This window comes from Hyla sarda, chromosome 9, assembly GCF_029499605.1.
Source record: "Hyla sarda isolate aHylSar1 chromosome 9, aHylSar1.hap1, whole genome shotgun sequence".
In the NCBI taxonomy this organism is placed as follows: Eukaryota; Metazoa; Chordata; class Amphibia; order Anura; family Hylidae; genus Hyla; species Hyla sarda.
The window spans coordinates 3540925-3560300 of record NC_079197.1 but is presented as its reverse complement, the minus strand read 5'-3'; the positions used below and the strand labels follow the sequence as shown (position 1 = coordinate 3560300).

At 45.8% G+C, this 19376-nt stretch overlaps 1 protein-coding gene across 2 annotated transcripts in view; it reads right to left on the bottom strand.

The window, feature by feature from the left end:
• Window positions 1-19376, bottom strand: part of ABL1 (ABL proto-oncogene 1, non-receptor tyrosine kinase) — a 132479-nt gene that overhangs the window by 18406 nt on the left and 94697 nt on the right. For both annotated transcript variants that reach the window (XM_056538287.1, XM_056538288.1), the window contains exons 3-6: window positions 16405-16700; window positions 10183-10455; window positions 9781-9865; window positions 7904-8081 (exon numbers count right to left, since the gene is read on the bottom strand). In XM_056538287.1, coding sequence (XP_056394262.1) covers window positions 7904-8081; window positions 9781-9865; window positions 10183-10455; window positions 16405-16700 — 832 coding nt within the window. The remainder of the gene's footprint in view (window positions 1-7903; window positions 8082-9780; window positions 9866-10182; window positions 10456-16404; window positions 16701-19376) is intronic.

Below are 19376 nucleotides of genomic sequence, written 5' to 3'. Positions count from 1 at the left end.
CTGTGAGAAGTATTGTGCATGTAAAGGTTTTAAAGCGGTTATCCAGGATTACGATTAAAAGACAAATTGTTCCAACAACAGCGCCACTCTTATCCTCAGGTGGCCTGTGGTATTGCAGTTCATTTCCATTGAATTAAAAAGAACCAAGCAGTAATACCACACACAACCTGAAAACCAGTGTGGCGCCTTTTTTTAAATTTATTTATTTATTTTTTAATAAAGAGAAAACATTTTTTTTCTTCTTTTCCTGGACAACAACTTTAATTTAATGTGTATCGCCAGCTTTAGGCTGGGTTCACACGATGTAAACTTTTCTGCGCAAATTTCATTTTATGCACTGATTTTAACGGAAAATATGGGCAAATTTTTTATTTATTTTTTTTTACAAATTATGGAGCATTTTTGCGAGACAACAGCGCATATTTAAATTTACGTTTTATGCTGTGCAAACCTAACCTTAGGCTGCAAACACACACACACTCCTTTTAAAATAAATAAATAAATGAATAAAGAAATAAAATAAATAAAATAAATAATAATAAATACAAGTATATAAATAAATACAAATAAACTAATACATTTTTTTGATAAATACGGTAAGGAAAAATACACATATAAATAAATAAAAAATAAATAGTAAACAAATAATTATAAATAAATTTAAAATAAAGTAAAAATACGTAAATAAAAATAAATAAATAAAATAATTAAAATAAACAAGTAAACAAAATAAATAAATACATAAATACATCTAACAACAACATAAAGGCCACACTTTTTAAAATTGCATTATGGCGAATTGGCCACCCCTGTCCTCAGGTTGTATGTGGTATTACAGCTCAGCTCTATTCCCTTCAATGGGACGGAGGTGGCTTAGAATGGTTTCTGTTGTTCCAGTGGTTTTACTATTGCAAAACTACAATTCCCAGCATGCCCGGACAGCCTTGTAGTTTTGCAGCAGCTGGAGGCACCCTGGTTGCGAAATTCGGCCCTTTTATTATCAGACATCTTTCCATGCTATTACAATTAATCTGTAAGATGCCGCTCACAATGATGCACACTGTCACCCAGCTTTCCCAGGAATACATCTTCTTCTCTACTTTACCTGTAATGATATAATCTTCGGGCAACAAGTATGGAGACAAAAAAAAAAAAAAAGAAGTAAAAGTACAATGAAGAATTTTCACGCAGCGCTGACATTTAATAAAACTTCAATTTCCCGTAGAACAGACATGAAATGCCATGGCGGCGTCACGTGCCCGCACCCCTCTCTCTCAGGAGATGCTGCCCGCTGTGTGTCAGCTCTCGGCGATGCCAGGTCTCCGTATTATTCGCACAAATCAACAAGGCAAATTGTTTCAGCGCTTAAGCTTATGAGTGGTAATGGGGAGAGGTTCAGGAGCGGCGCGGCCGTGACAGCGTAATTACATCCCTCCGAGAAAGGGGGAGACGCTAAACTGACTTTCTTCTGCCTTATCCGCAGCAGCACATTTCTAATAAACTCCTCTGTGACCGCCAAAAAAAACCGAAATAAGACTGTTTATGTTCCCCATGATAAATACCAAGGAGGACGAGTGCAGACTAACCCCAAAATACTGTATACTGCTACTATGTCATAAGGATATATAGTAGTTATACACCTCCCCTCCAGCTCTATCTGTATACTGCTACTATGTCTATGGGATCAGGATATATAGTAGTTATACACCCTCCTCCAGCTCTATCTGTATACTGCTACTATGTCTATGGTATAAGGATACATTGTAGTTATACCCCTCCAGCTCTATCTGTATACTGCTACTATCTTTATGGGAGAAGGATACATTGTAGTTATACCCCTCCAGCTCTATCTGTATACTGCTAATATGTCTATGGGATAAGGATACATTGTAGTTATACACCTCCCCTTCAGCTCTATCTGTATACTGCTGCTATGTCTATGAGATAAGGATACATTGTAGTTATACACCTCCCCTCCAGCTCTATCTGTATACCACTGCTATGTATATGGGATCAGGATATATAGTAGTTATACACCTCCCCTCCAGCTCTATCGGTATACTGCTGCTGCTATCTCTATGGGATCAGGATATATAGCAGTTATACACCTACCTACAGCTCTATCTGTATACTGCTACTATGTCTATAGGATAAGAATACATAGTAGTTATACACCTCCCCTCCAGCTGTATCTGTATACTGCTGCTATCTCTATGGGATCAGGATATATAGTAGTTATACACCTCCCCTCCAGCTCTATCTGTATACTGCTACTATGTCTATGAGATAAGGATACATTGTAGTTATACATCTCCCCTCCAGCTCTATCTGTATACTGCTGCTATCTCTATGGGATCAGGATATATAGTAGTTATACACCTCCCCTCCAGCTCTATCTGTATACTGCTACTATGTCTATGAGATAAGGATACATTGTAGTTATACATCTCCCCTCCAGCTCTATCTGTATACTGCTGCTATCTCTATGGGATCAGGATATATAGTAGACTGTTCACAGCAAAGCACGTGTCATTTCTAAAGAAGTTGTGAAAAATCGTAAATAAAACATGACCAAAATCTAGACCACAATTCAGTAATAATGTGTGAACACAGCCTGAAAATCTCACATCTACCGTTGTGATGCATCAAAGCTGCACATAGTGTGAACTGATCCCAACCCACCTATGAGTAATCAGTTCACCTGGGTGACCTCTAGCACCAGCAGCCTCATTAGATGACCAGGTGCAGTGGTCAGACTCCACACCCTTTCTCCACAAAACCAGAAGATTCCAAGGGAAATATAGGCAGCATTAGGAAATAATTTCAGTGATGGAAATGGCAACCAGTAAAAATTCCATTGCCAGCTACATCAGCTAAAACAGGTGAGCACAAGACATACACAAGAACCTCTAGATTATTCTCTGCACAATAAAAAGAAGAAAAACATTCCCAGAGTGCTTCTTTAAGGATGGAGGGCTGACCTCTGGGATGCATGCAGAATGATGCGGCAGAAAAAGCTTTTATTCTGAAAAAAGCGTTCCCCGCCATCTGCTGTGCAAGGAACTACAACAAGTAAGCGGTGCTGTAAGCAGTTCCCTGCACAGCGAGTGTATAGGAGCGGCGCCGTGCAGGGAGAAATCTGCATATCCGTGGGGGTCCCGGCAGTGAGAAGGAGTGATGCTGTATCCCAGCGATATGTCTAATGGAGGCAGACGCCTTTAATCTAAGCTCAGTCTATGACACCATCACTTAGAAGCCACTTTACACAAAACTATTAAGCAGCTGCTACAATGGAAATCCCATAATAGATGTTACATGTCAGGAAGCTATAACATACCGCAATCTGCGCGACACCTGCAGGCAACAGGCTGTTCTATTAATGGGGATTGTCCTACCTGTTAGGGTATGTAGATATCATAGTGAAGACCCCCAATCGATCAGAGAAGACCTCCTAAAGCTGCCTATACACATATGAAAAAGTTATCATCCCTCATCCCCCCATATCAGTGTTTTCCACACAGTGTGTCTCCATCTGTTGCAAAACTACAACTCCCAGCATGCCTGGACAGCTGAAGGCTGTCCGGGCATGCTGGGAGTTGTAGTTTTGCAACAGCTGGAGAAACACTAGTTGGGAAATACTGTTCTAGTTATTTGGTCAAGCATCAGACATGCTTTATCTTCTGCCTGGCCACAGAGGGGACAACTACTATATGGAGGCTCAGAGGGGGCTCAACTACTATATGGGGGCTCAGAGGGGGCCCAACTACTATATGGGGGCTCAGAGGGGGCCCAACTACTATATGGAGGCTCAGAGGTGGCTCAACTACTATATGGGGGCTCAGAGGGGGCCCAACTACTATATGGGGGCTCAGAGGGGGCCCAACTACTATATGGGGGCTCAGAGGGGGCCCAACTACTATATAGAGGCTCAGAGGTGGCCCAACAACTATATGGAGGCTCAGAGGTGGCCCAACTACTATATGGGGGCTCAGAGGTGGCCCAACTACTATATGGGGGCTCAGAGGTGGCCCAACTACTACACAGAGGCTCAGAGGTGGCCCAAATACTATATGGAGGCTCAGAGGTGGCCCAAATACTATATGGAGGCTCAGAGGTGGCCCAACTACTTATATGGGAGCTCAGAGGTGGCCCAACTACTATATGGGGGCTCAGAGGGGGCCCAACTACTATATGGGGGCTCAGAGGGGGCCCAACTACTATATGGGGGCTCAGAGGTGGCCCAACTACTATATGGGGGCTCAGAGGTGGCCCAGCTACTATATGGGGGCTCAGAGGTGGCCCAACTACTATATGGAGGCTCAGAGGGTCCCAACTACTATATGGGGGCTCAGAGGTGGCCACCTACTATACGGAGGGTCAGAGGGGGCCCAACTACTATATGGGGGCTCAGAGGTGGCCCAGCTACTATATGGGGGCTCAGAGGTGGCCCAGCTACTATATGGGGGTTCAGAAGGGGCCAACTACTATATGGAGGCTCAGAAGGGGCCAACTACTATATGGAAGCTCAGAGGGTCCCAACTACTATATGGGGGCTCAGAGGGTCCCAACTACTATATGGGGGCTCAGAGGGTCCCAACTACTATATGGGGGCTCAGAGGGTCCCAACTACTATATGGGGGCTCAGAGGGTCCCAACTACTATATGGGGGCTCAGAGGGGGCCCAACTACTATATGGAGGCTCAGAGGTGGCCCAGCTACTATATGGAGGCTCAGAGGTGGCCAACTACTATACGGAGGATCAGAGGGGGCCCAACTACTATATGGGGGCTCAGAGGTGGCCCAGCTACTATATGGGGGCTCAGAGGTGGCCCAGCTACTATATGGGGGTTCAGAAGGGGCCAACTACTATATGGAGGCTCAGAAGGGGCCAACTACTATATGGAGGCTCAGAGGGTCCCAACTACTATATGGGGGCTCAGAGGGTCCCAACTACTATATGGGGGCTCAGAGGGTCCCAACTACTATATGGGGGCTCAGAGGGGGCCCAACTACTATATGGGGGCTCAGAGGTGGCCCAACTACTATATGGGGGCTCAGAGGTGGCCCAACTACTATATGGGGGATCAGAGGTGGCCCAACTACTATATGGGGGCTCAGAGGTGGCCCAACAACTATATGGAGGCTCAGAGGTGGCCCAACTACTATATGGGGGCTCAGAGGTGGCCCAACTACTATATGGAGGCTCAGAGGGGACAACTACTATATGGGGGCTCAGAGGTGGCCCAACTACTATATGGGGGCTCAGAGGTGGCCTAACTACTATATGGGGGCTCAGAGGTGGCCCAACTACTATATGGGGGCTCAGAGGTGGCCCAACTACTATATGGGGGCTCAGAGGTGGCCCAACTACTATATGGAGGCTCAGAGGGGGCCCAGCTACTATATAGGGGCTCAGAGGGGGCGCAATTACTATATGGGGGCTCAGAGGGGGCCCAACTACTATATGGGGGCTCAGAGGGGGCCCAACTACTATACGGAGGCTCAGAGGTGGCCAACTACTATACGGAGGCTCAGAGGTGGCCCACTACTACACAGAGGCTCAGAGGTGGCCCAAATACTATATGGAGGCTCAGAGGTGGCCCAAATACTATATGGAGGCTCAGAGGTGGCCCAACTACTATATGGGAGCTCAGAGGTGGCCCAACTACTATATGGGAGCTCAGAGGTGGCCCAACTACTATATGGGGGCTCAGAGGGGGCCCAACTACTATATGGGGGCTCAGAGGGGGCCCAACTACTATATGGGGGCTCAGAGGTGGCCCAACTACTATATGGGGGCTCAGAGGTGGCCCAACTACTATATGGGGGCTCAGAGGTGGCCCAACTACTATATGGAGGCTCAGAGGGTCCCAACTACTATACGGGGGCTCAGAGGTGGCCACCTACTATACGGAGGGTCAGAGGGGGCCCAACTACTATATGGGGGCTCAGAGGTGGCCCAGCTACTATATGGGGGCTCAGAGGTGGCCCAGCTACTAAATGGGGGTTCAGAAGGGGCCAACTACTATATGGAGGCTCAGAAGGGGCCAACTACTATATGGAAGCTCAGAGGGTCCCAACTACTATATGGGGGCTCAGAGGGTCCCAACTACTATATGGGGGCTCAGAGGGTCCCAACTACTATATGGGGGCTCAGAGGGGGCCCAACTACTATATGGAGGCTCAGAGGTGGCCCAGCTACTATATGGAGGCTCAGAGGTGGCCAACTACTATACGGAGGATCAGAGGGGGCCCAACTACTATATGGGGGCTCAGAGGTGGCCCAGCTACTATATGGGGGCTCAGAGGTGGCCCAGCTACTATATGGAGGCTCAGAAGGGGCCAACTACTATATGGAGGCTCAGAGGGTCCCAACTACTATATGGGGGCTCAGAGGGTCCCAACTACTATATGGGGGCTCAGAGGGTCCCAACTACTATATGGGGGCTCAGAGGGTCCCAACTACTATATGGGGGCTCAGAGGGGGCCCAACTACTATATGGGGGCTCAGAGGGGGCCCAACTACTATATGGGGGCTCAGAGGGGGCCCAACTACTATATGGGGGCTCAGAGGGGGCCCAACTACTATATGGGGGCTCAGAGGGGGCCCAACTACTATATGGGGGCTCAGAGGGGGCCCAACTACTATATGGGGGCCCAACTACTATATGGGGGCCCAGAGGGGGCCAACTACTAAATGGAGCCAAAGGCTGTCAAGGCATGCTGGGAGTTGTAGTTTAGCAACACACTTGATGGAAAACACTGTCTCATACACTTTCACATTTGACTCAGATGAGTGTACGTTGCAGTTCTGAATGGTGTAAAAGACAGAAGAAAACTGCGAGACTCCACTGGTAGCGGCTCATCTGTCATGTGGAGGGAGTCAGGAGGCCTCCATACACACGGGATAGTCGGGAGGCCTCCATTCACACGAGATAGTCGGGAGGCCTCCATACACACGAGCTAGTCGGGAGGCCTCCATTCACACGAGCTAGTCGGGAGGCCTCCATACACACGGGATAGTCGGGAGGCCTCCATACACACAAGATAGTCGGGAGGCCTCCATACACACGAGATAGTCGGGAGGCCTCCATACACACGAGATAGTCGGGAGGCCTCCATACACACGAGATAGTCGGGAGGCCTCCATACACACGAGATAGTCGGGAGGCCTCCATACACACGAGATAGTCGGGAGGCCTCCATACACACGAGATAGTCGGGAGGCCTCCATACACACGAGATAGTCGGGAGGCCTCCATACACACGAAATAGTCGGGAGGCCTCCACACACACGAGATAGTCGGGAGGCCTCCACACACACGAGATAGTCGGGAGGCCTCCATACACACGAGATAGTCGGGAGGCCTCCATACACACGAGATAGTCGGGAGGCCTCCATACACACGAAATAGTCGGGAGGCCTCCATACACACGAAATAGTCGGGAGGCCTCCATACACACGAGATAGTCGGGAGGCCTCCATACACACGAGATAGTCGGGAGGCCTCCATACACACGAGATAGTCGGGAGGCCTCCATACACACGAGATAGTCGAGAGACCTCCATACACACGAGATAGTCGGGAGACCTCCATACACACGAGATAGTCGGGAGACCTCCATACACACGAGATAGTCGGGAGACCTCCATACACATGAGACAGTCGGCCGATCCAGCAAACCCGGCAGGTTGGACAGAGACATGAACAGATTTACAAAAACCACCTCTATTAATGTAGCGCTCTACATTGGAAGAAGTAAAATCTAATACAAGGTCTCACAATCGGCAGAGCGCAGACATGGGCTGACACCACAACACGTTCATTATAATGTCAAGCCGCGAGTAATGGAAGAAACGGCGCCAAGAGCATTTCCTGCCGAGCGTCTCTGATGCACTGACCTGTGAATGAAGTTCTTCTTCTCCAGGTACTCCATGGCTGAGGAGATCTGAGTCGCCATGTGGAGAAGCACCACGGCCGTCACCTCCTCCCTGTTACACTCGCGCAGGTAATCCAACAGGTTCCCGTAAGTCATGAACTCAGTGATAATGTAGAACGGGGGCTCCCGTGTGCAGACCCCTAAAATAACACACAAAGTATTTTATGGGAGGATTCCAGATACTAAAAGGTATAGAATCCTTAGGGTTAGGACAACACTATGATCCTTGGTGACCACACACATTATACTCCAGAGGTGCATTCACTACTCTGCTGAAAAAAGCTAAGTAACCTTGCCAGCAGAATAGTGAGTACAGCTCTGGAATATAATACAGGATATAACTCAGGATCAGTACAGGATAAGTAATGTAATGTATGTACACAGTGACCTCACCAGCAGAATAGTGAGTACAGCTCTGGAGTATAATACAAGATATAACTCAGGATTAGTACAGGATAAGTAACGTATGTACACAGTGACCTCACCAGCAGAATAGTGAGTACAGCTCTGAGGTATAATACAGGATATAACTCAGGATCAGTACAGGATAAGTAAAGTAATGTATATACACAGTGACCTCACCAGCAGAATACTGAGCACAGCTTTGGAGTATAATACAGGATATAACTCAGGATCAGTACAGGATAAGTAATGTAATGTATGTACACAGTGACCTCACCAGCAGAATAGTGAGCACAGCTCTGGAGTATAATACAGGATATAACTCAGGATCAGTACAGGATAAGTAATGTAATGTATGTACACAGTGACCTCACCAGCAGAATAGTGAGTACAGCTCTGGAGTATAATACAGGATATAACTCAGGATCAGTACAGGATAAGTAATGTAATGTATGTACACAGTGACCTCACCAGCAGAATAGTGAGTATAATACAGGATATAACTCAGGATCAGTACAGGATAAGTAATGTAATGTATGTACACAGTGACCTCACCAGCAGAATAGTGAGTACAGCTCTGGGGTATAATACAGGATATAACTCAGGATCAGTACAGGATAAGTAATGTAATGTATGTACACAGTGATCTCACCAGCAGAATAGTGAGTACAGCTCTGGAGTATAATACTGGATATAACTCAGGATCAGTACAGGATAAGTAATGTAATGTATGTACACAGTGACCTCACCAGCAGAATAGTGAGTACAGCTCTGGAGTATAATACAGGATATAACTCAGGATCAGTACAGGATAATTAATGTATATACACAGTGACCTCACCAGCAGAATAGTGAGTACAGCTCTGGAGTATAATACAGGATATAACTCAGGATCAGTACAGGATAAGTAATGTAATGCATGTACACAGTGACCTCACCAGCAGAATAGTGAGTACAGCTCTGAGGTATAATACAGGATATAACTCAGGATCAGTACAGGATAAGTAATGTATGTACACAGTGACCTCACCAGCAGAATAGTGAGTACAGCTCTGGGGTATAATACAGGATATAACTCAGGATCAGTACAGGATAAGTAATGTAATGTATGTACACAGTGACCTCACCAGCAGAATAGTGAGTGCAGCTCTGGAGTATAATACAGGATATAACTCAGGATCAGTACAGGATAAGTAATGTAATGTATGTACACCGTGACCTCACCAGCAGAATAGTGAGTACAGCTCTGGAGTATAATACAGGATATAACTCAGGATCAGTACAGGATAAGTAATGTAATGTATGTACACAGTGACCTCACCAGCAGAATAGTGAGTACAGCTCTGGGGTATAATACAGGATATAACTCAGGATCAGTACAGGATCAGTAATGTAATGTATGTACACAGTGACCCCACCAGCAGAATCATTACGTACCCAGCAGTTGTACCAGATTGGGATGTTTCACCTCCTTCATCACAGAAGCTTCTTTTAAGAACTCCTCCACCTCCATTGTGTCTTCCTAGAAGCAAAGAAGAGACATGAGATGAATAATCTGATATTCGGACAAGATCAGCTCTTCACCATGATGAATTGAGGTCATTAAAAGGACATTCCATTAGTGACTTCAGCTGATAAACTTTCTAGAATACATTCTGTGTTTTCTGTACCTCTGCTTGCTGTTGGTGAGTGGAAGCTGACTGACCTAGTCCTGCCCCAACAGGTGTAAGGCTTATTAGGAGAAAGCTCTGCTACAGTATTGGGCTGGAGAGGATCAATACGAGTTCCTGTTCACTCACCGCAGACAGATATCTGGAAAATGAAGATAAATGGACTCACCTTCAGCGTCTTCACTGCCACCGTCAAGTTGTACTTCTTCCAGACGCCCTCGTAGACTTCTCCATATTGGCCTCCGCCCAGTTTGTGCTTCATGGTGATGTCCGTCCTCTCGATCTCCCACTTGTCATAGTTGGGGGACACCCCGTAGATGGTGGGCTTGTTGCGCTTTGGAGCTGGGTAGTGTAAGGTGGTGATCAGTCCATCGGACACTGTTGAGTGGTGGTGCACGAGCTCAGCCAGCGTATTGAAGCGGCTGTCTGAGGACACATAGAGCTGCGGAGGAAAACACATGGGGTTAACATCAGTGGTCTCAAAATGTGGCCCTCCAGATGTTGCAAAACTAACTCCTAGCATGCCCAGACAGCCAAAAGCCTGTCTGCCATCTCCAGAGGTTCCACATTGTCCCTGAAAGGTAAATCAAGGCTTCCCTCTCAAGTCATCTCTTTGTGCAGTGGTCTCAAAATGTGGCCCTCCAGATGTTGCAAAACGTCAACTCCCAGAACAATGTTGTTTTTTTCTCGCCATACTGAATAACTACTATGTATCCTGATCCCATAGATATAGCAGCAGTATACAGATAGAGCTGGAGGGGAGGTGTATAACTACTATATATCCTGATCCCATAGATAGCAGCAGCAGTATACAGATAGAGCTGGAGGGGAGGTGTATAACTACTATATATCCTGATCCCATAGAGATAGCAGCAGTATACAGATAGAGCTGGAGGGCAGGGATCTGATAGGTGAGGATGTCATCCTCTAATTCACAGAATGTCAGCTGACCCAGGACTGACCACTTCCTCTGACACAGTAAGCACCGTGATTTTCTGTGGGTCACGCTGGTGATCACATGACTCAGTTACAGTAATGAACTGTACGGATGTAACTGTGCTGCTATAAAAAAAAAAAATGTCCATGTAGGATTATTAATGATGAGTGTGCATGATGGAGGAAAAATAGGGTCTGGAATCAAGAACACAGGGGGTTAAAAGAAAACAACCCCCTTGCTGGTCCTTAGGGTAGAGTGTCGCCCCAGTGTCGCCCTCTTCCTGTATCTGACAGGACTTCATGTTGGGCCCTTGTTTATTTATTGCAGCTCGGCATTATGGGTCGCTGTGATTAGACTGAGGGGTGCGGGGGCTCTGGATCGGTTGCTGCTCCCCTTATTTGGAACGTAGCACATGGCAGCCACCGGCTCTATAATTCCATAAGGATTAACCCAATTTTTCTGGTTTTCCTCTGGTCTCTGCCAAGCACAACAATCCGCAGCCAAATGCCCACATACTGCGCATACTTGACATTGGCAGTGCCAAGAGTGGAGCCTTAGGAAAGCCCACGGGCCCCTGGCTGAACATTACCCCATCATTAGGTCATAGCCGGGGCCGATCATGTTACGGGGGTCTGTGGGAGGGGGGCTCGTACATGGCTCCCCTCCAGTATACATTCCCAGGCATGTGGCTGGACATGTGACAATGAATGAGAAGTATGAATGGCGTCCCAGGCACGTCCTCACCCCCTCCCTGGAGCCGGCCCGTTCCTCCGATTGTATAATCCTTACCCCCTGCACAATGGCTTCTCACAATACAGAGGGAACGTCACATGTGCTCTATAGGCCGTACGTATCCTTCTATGGGGGCCCCAAACTAAAACGGGGGGGGGGGCCCCCCCATGATTTACAGAATGATCTAGACCAGTGTAACCCAACTAGGGTGCCTCAAGCTGTTGCTAAACTACAACTCTCAGCGGGACAGGACAGCCAAAGGCTGTCCGGGCACGCTGGGAGTTGTAGTTTTGCAACAGCTGGAGGCGCCCTAGTTGGGATAAACTGGTCTACATGCTGGAAGTTGTAATTCTTCAACAGCTGGAGGTACCCTGGAAGGGAAGCACTGGTCTAGATGCTGGGAGTCGTAGTTTTGCAACAGCTGGAGGCACCCTAGTTGGGATACAGTGGTCTAAATTACTGGGAGTTGTAATATTGCAACAGCTGGAGGCACCCTAGTTGGGATACACTGGTCTAAGTTGCTGAGGTTGTAGTTTTGCATCAGCTGGAGGCACCCTAGTTGGGATACACTGGTCTAAATGTTGGGAGTTGTAATTTTGCAACAGCTGGAGGCACCCTAGTTGGGATACACTGGTCTAAATGCTGGGAGTTGTAGTTTTGCATCAGCTGGAGGCACCCTGGCAAGGAAACTCTGGTCTAGATGCTGGGAGTTGTAGTTTTACAACAGCTGGAGGCCCCCAGGTAGGGAAACACTTATCAATGTGCCATCCTGTGTGCCTAAAAGTTGTAGCTTTGCAATATACACTACAGCAAAGGTCTCCAAACTGTAGACAGCTTTTGCAAAACTACAACTCCCAGCATGCCCGGACAGTCGTCACTTACAGAAGGATCTAGACCAGTTCTTCCCAACCAGAGTCCCTCCAGCTGTTGCAAAACTAAAACTCCCAGCATGCCTGGTCAGTCAACAATGTCAGAGCATGCTGGGAGTTGTAGTTTTTTAACAGCTGGAGGCACACTGGTAGGGAATCATTAATCTAGACTAACAGTACCGTAAGTGGTCTCGGCGGTGACAGGACGCTCAGCCAATAACCGGCAGCAGCAGCGGTGTCCCATCTTAGTCAGTGATTGGCTAAACAGTCTGTCACTGCCAAGACAAGTGCATCTCCGGAGGTGGGGACCAGAGCAATCAGAAGGGAAATTACGGCCCCATTCTGGAAATCCCAGGGGTCCCAGTGATCGGACACCTCTCTCCATTATCCTGTGGGTAGAGGATATGATTTTAAATAGCTGGAAACCCTTTTAAAACAATGTGTGCATACTTACCCTCCTCACAGCTCCCGCTATGCAATTTTGCAAGTGGGAAAAGGGGTGTCCCACGCTTCATTTTAACATTGTACAGCGTGCGGTAAAATTGCCATTTTAGGAGCTGTAGTGTAAAGCCCGTACAGTCATGGCCGAAAATGTTGGCACCCCTGAAAGGTTTCTATATAATAAAGTATTTCTCACAGGAAAGGATTGCAGTAACACAGGTTTATTCCCTTTGTGTGTATATATATATATATATATATATATAGATCTCCTCTCCTCTGTATATATATATATATAGATCTCCTCTCCTCTGTATATATATATATATTGCAGTAACACAGGTTTTGCTATACACAGGTTTATTCCCTTTGTGTGTGTATATATATATATATAGATCTCCTCTCATCTGTATATATATATATATATATATATATATATATAGATCTCCTCTCCTCTGTATATAAATATATATAGATCTCCTCTCCTCTGTATATATATATATTGCAGTAACACAGGTTTTGCTATACACATATTTATTCCCTTTGTGTATATATATATATATATATATATATATATATATATATATATATATATATATATATATATATAGATCTCCTCTCCTCTGTATATATATATATATATATATATATATATATATATATATATATAGATCTCCTCTCCTCTGTGTATATATATATATATGTATATATATATATATATAATCTCCTCTCCTCTGTATATATATATATATATATATATATATATATATATATATATATAGATCTCCTCTCCTCTGTATATATATATATATATATATATTGCAGTAACACAGGTTTTGCTATACACATGTTTATTCCCTTTGTGTGTATTGGAACTAAACCAAAAAAGGAGGAAAAAAAGCAAATTGGACATAATGTCACCAAACTTCAAAAATGGTCTGGACAAAATTATTGGCCCCTTTCATAATTGTGGATAAATAAGATTGTTTCAGGCATGTGATGTTCCTTTATACTCACCTGGGGCAAGTAACAGGTGGGGGCAATATAAAAATCACACCTGAAAGCAGATAAAAAGGAGAGAAGTTCACTTAGTCTTTGCATTGTGTGTCTGCTTGCGCCACACTAAGCCTGGACAACAGAAAGAGGAGGAGAGAACTGTCTGAGGACTTGAGAACCAAAATTGTGGAAAAATATCAGCAATCTCCAGGTTACAAGTCCATCTCCAGAGATCTAGATTTGTCTTTGTCCACAGTGCGCAACATTATCAAGAAGTTTACAACCCATGGAACTGTAGATAATCTCCCTGGGCGTGGAAGGAAGAGAAAAACTGGTGAAAGGTGTCACCGCAGGATAGTCCGGATGGTGGAAAAGCAGCCCCAAACAAGTTCCAAAGACATTCAAGCTGTCCTGCAGGCTCAGGGAGCATCAGTGTCAGCGCGAACTATCCGTCCACATTTATATGAAATGAAATGCTATGGAGGAGACCCAGGAGGACCCCACTATGGAGGAGACCCAGGAGGACCCCACTATGGAGGAGACCCAGGAGGACCCCACTATGGAGGAGACCCTGGAGGACCCCACTATGGAGGAGACCCTGGAGGACCCAACTACGGAGGAGACCCTGGAGGACCCCGCTATGGAGGAGACCCAGGAGGACCCCGCTATGGAGGAGACCCAGGAGGACCCCGCTATGGAGGAGACCCAGGAGGACCCCACTATGGAGGAGACCCAGGAGGACCCCGCTATGGAGGAGGCCCAGGAGGACCCCACTATGGAGGATGCCCAGGAGGACCCCGCTATGGAGGAGGCCCAGGAGGACCCCGCTATGGAGGAGACCCAGGAGGACCCCGCTATGGAGGAGGCCCAGGAGGACCCCGCTATGGAGGAGACCCAGGAGGACCCCACTATGGAGGAGACCCAGGAGGACCCCACTATGGAGGAGACCCAGGAGGACCCCACTATGGAGGAGACCCAGGAGGATCCCACTATGGAGGAGACCCAGGAGGATCCCACTATGGAGGAGACCCAGGAGGACCCCACTATGGAGGAGACCCAGGAGGACCCCACTATGGAGGAGACCCAGGAGGACCCCACTATGGAGGAGACCCAGGAGGACCCCACTATGGAGGAGACCCAGGAGGACCCCACTATGGAGGAGACCCAGGAGGACCCCACTATGGAGGAGACCCAGGAGGACCCCATTATGGAGGAGACCCAGGAGGACCCCACTATGGAGGAGACCCAGGAGGACCCCACTGCTGACACAGAGACATAAAAAAACAAGACTACATTTTACCAAAATGAACTTGAGTAACCAAAATCCTTCTGGGAAAACGTCTTGCGGACAGATGAGACCAAGATAGATCTTTTTGATAAAGCAAATCATTCTACGGTTTACCGAAAACGGAATGAGGCCTACAAAGAAAAGAACACAGTACCTACAGTGACATATGGGGGAGGTTAGTGATGTTTTGGGTTGTTTTGCTGCCTCTGGCACTGGGGGCCTTGAATGTGTACAAGACATCATGAAATCTGAGGATTACCAATGGATTTTGGGTCGCACTGTACAGCCCAGTGTCAGAAAGCTGGGTTTGTGTCTGAGATCTTGGGTCTTCCAGCAGGACAGTGACCCCAAACATACGTCAAAAAGCCCCAGAAATGGATGACAACAAAGCGCTGGAGAGTTCTGAAGTGTCAGCAATGAGTCCAGATCTAAATCCCATTGATCACCTGTGGAGAGATCTTATAATTACTGTTGGGAAAAGGCGCCGTCCAATAAGAGACCGGGAGCAGTTTGTAAAGGAAGAGTGGTCCAACATTCCGGCTGAGAGGTGTAAGAAGCTTATTGATGGTTATAGGAAGAGTGGTCCAACATTCCGGCTGAGAGGTGTAAGAAGCTTATTGATGGTTATAGAAAGAGTGGTCCAACATTCCGGCTGAGAGGTGTAAGAAGCTTATTGATGGTTATAGGAAGAGTGGTCCAACAATCCGGCTGAGAGGTGTAAGAAGCTTATTGATGCTTATAGGAAGACACTGATTTCACTTATTTTTACCAAAGGGTGTGCAACCAAATATTAAGTTAAGGGGGACAATAATTTGGTCGAGACCATTTTTGGAGTTTGGTGACATTATGCCCAATTTGCTTTTTTTCCTCCTTTTTTGGTTTAGTTCCAATACACACAAAGGGAATAAACATGTGTATAGCAAAACCTGTGTTACTGCAATCCTTTCCTGTGAGGAATACTTCATTTATGTGAAAAATTTAAGGGTGTCAATATTTACGGTCATGACTGTCCAGGATATGGATTTCAGAAAAGTCAAGATGTTAAGATGCCAGATTAAAGGACCTTTATGGTCGTAGAGGCCAGAACTCATGGACCCCACATGTCAGTGAATGGCGCTCTCTGGGTCTTACCTTGCCATCAGAAGCTGTGTTGATACGGTAGTGGTACACCCTGCCCTCGTATCTTAAGGAAATGGACCTCTGCCCAGGGCTGCTCTCGCTCTCCCGAACCAGGAAGCTGCCATTGATCCCGCTGCTAAGGAGATATTCAGCCGCGTTGCGAGACACCGGGCCGTGGTACCAGGAATGCTTCTCCGGACTGTTCACTGGGGTGATGTAGTTACTGGGCACCCAGCCCTGCCCGTTCTTAGTCTGAGCCTCGCACCACTCTCCATTGTGGTTGTATCCAAGAACTCGGAGCTTCTCACCTACAAAGAGAAGAATGAACGTTACAGAATAATGATCAGAAGGAAGGGAAATGTATGTACACAGTGACCTCACCAGCAGAATAGTGAGTGCAGCTCTGGAGTATAATACAGGATATAGCTCAGGATCAGTACAGGATAAGTAATGTAATGTATGTACACAGTGTCCTCACCAGCAGAATAGTGAGTACAGCTCTGGAGTATAATACAGGATATAGCTCAGGATCAGTACAGGATAAGTAATGTAATGTATGTACACAGTGATCTCACCAGCAGAATAGTGAGTACAGCTCTGGAGTATAATACAGGATATAACTCAGGATCAGTACAGGATAAGTAATGTAATGTATGTACACAGTGACCTCACCAGCAGAATAGTGAGTACAGCTCTGGAGTATAATAAAAGGATATAACTCCGGATCAGTACAGGATAAGTAATGTAATGTATGTACACAGTGACCCCACCAGCAGAATAGTGAGTGCAGCTCTGGAGTATAATACAGGATATAACTCAGGGTCAGTACAGGATAAGTAATGTAATGTATGTACACAGTGACCTCACCAGCAGAATAGTGAGTACAGCTCTGGAGTATAATACAGGATATAGCTCAGGATCAGTACAGGATAAGTAATGTAATGTATGTACACAGTGACCTCACCAGCAGAATAGTGAGTACAGCTCTGGAGTATAATACAAGATATAACTCAGGATCAGTACAGGATAAGTAATGTATGTACACAGTGACCTCACCAGCAGAATAGTGAGTGCAGCTCTGGAGTATAATAAAAGGATATAACTCCGGATCAGTACAGGATAAGTAATGTAATGTATGTACACAGTGACCTCACCAGCAGAATAGTGAGTACAGCTCTGGAGTATAATACAGGATATAGCTCAGGATCAGTACAGGATAAGTAATGTAATGTATATACACAGTGACCTCACCAGCAGAATAGTGAGTACAGCTCTGGAGTATAATACAGGATATAACTCAGGATCAGTACAGGATAAGTAATGTAATGTATATACACAGTGACCTCACCAGCAGAATAGTGAGTACAGCTCTGGCATATAATACAGGATATAACTCAGGATCAGTACAGGATAAGTAATGTAATGTATGTACACAGTGTCCTCACCAGCAGAATAGTGAGTACAGCTCTGGAGTATAATACAGGATATAGCTCAGGATCAGTACAGGATAAGTAATGTAATGTATGTACACAGTGACCTCACCAGCAGAATAGTGAGTACAGCTCTGGAGTATAATACAGGATATAACTCAGGATCAGTACAGGATAAGTAATGTAATGTATATACACAGTGACCTCACCAGCAGAATAGTGAGTACAGCTCTGGAGTATAATACAGGATATAACTCAGGATCAGTACAGGATAAGTAATGTAATGTATGTACACAGTGACCTCACCAGCAGAATAGTGAGTACAGCTCTGGAGTATAATACAGGATATAACTCAGGATCAGTACAGGATAAGTAATGTAATGTATGTACACAGTGACCTCACCAGCAGAATAGTGAGTACAGCTCTGGTGTATAATACAGCATATAACTCAGGATCAGTACAGGATAAGTAATGTAATGTATGTACATAGTGACCTCACCAGCAGAATAGTGAGTACAGCTCTGGTGTATAATACAGGATATAACTCAGGATCAGTACAGGATAAGTAATGTAATGTATGTACATAGTGACCTCACCAGCAGAATAGTGAGTACAGCTCTGGTGTATAATACAGGATATAGCTCAGGATCAGTACAAGATAAGTAATGTAATGTATGTACACAGTGACTCCACCAGCAGAATAGTGAGTACAGCTCTGGAGTATAATACAGGATATAACTCAGGATCAGTACAGGATAAGTAATGTAATGTATGTACACAGTGACCTCACCAGCAGAATAGTGAGTACAGCTCTGGTGTATAATACAGGATATAGCTCAGGATCAGTACAAGATAAGTAATGTAATGTATGTACACAGTGACTCCACCAGCAGAATAGTGAGTACAGCTCTGGAGTATAATACAGGATATAACTCAGGATCAGTACAGGATAAGTAATGCTTCACTCCCTGGCCGGCCGCATAAAGCGCTCTATACATTATAATGCAGCACATACGTCAGATCATGTGGCCCTCTGGGGAGTGAAGCGTGCTGCTGCGGCTTCACCACATGATCACAACAGGTCTCAGGACTGTGACCCAGAGCTATCTAAGCTTCTGGATAACAAGCCAAACGAATCACTTAATGATAGTTTTCATTCTAATAACATCTCCCTCGATGATCAGTAACTTCACCTATTGTTTGCACCATGTGTCCTGCACTGATCTGAGGCCACGTCTCCTCTTCTGCACTGGTTACTTAGTAATGACATTTATAAATGTTTCTCAGTCTTGTAGTGCGCAGTTTTGGTCACATCCCAGGTGTGGCGCTCCACCAAATGCTCCCATAGAACATACTATACACAATCCCAGGGCACATGCCCATTCTGCTATAGCAGGGGAAGTTTAGCAAACACTTGAAAAAGAAGTCACATTATTCTGAAGTTCACGACCATCTGCCGAGGACACAAATGACTAAAACATTATTCACAGAGCAGAAGCTCCTCCGGCATCAGAAAGATGGTCGTGAACTGCAGAATAATGTTCTTTTCAAGT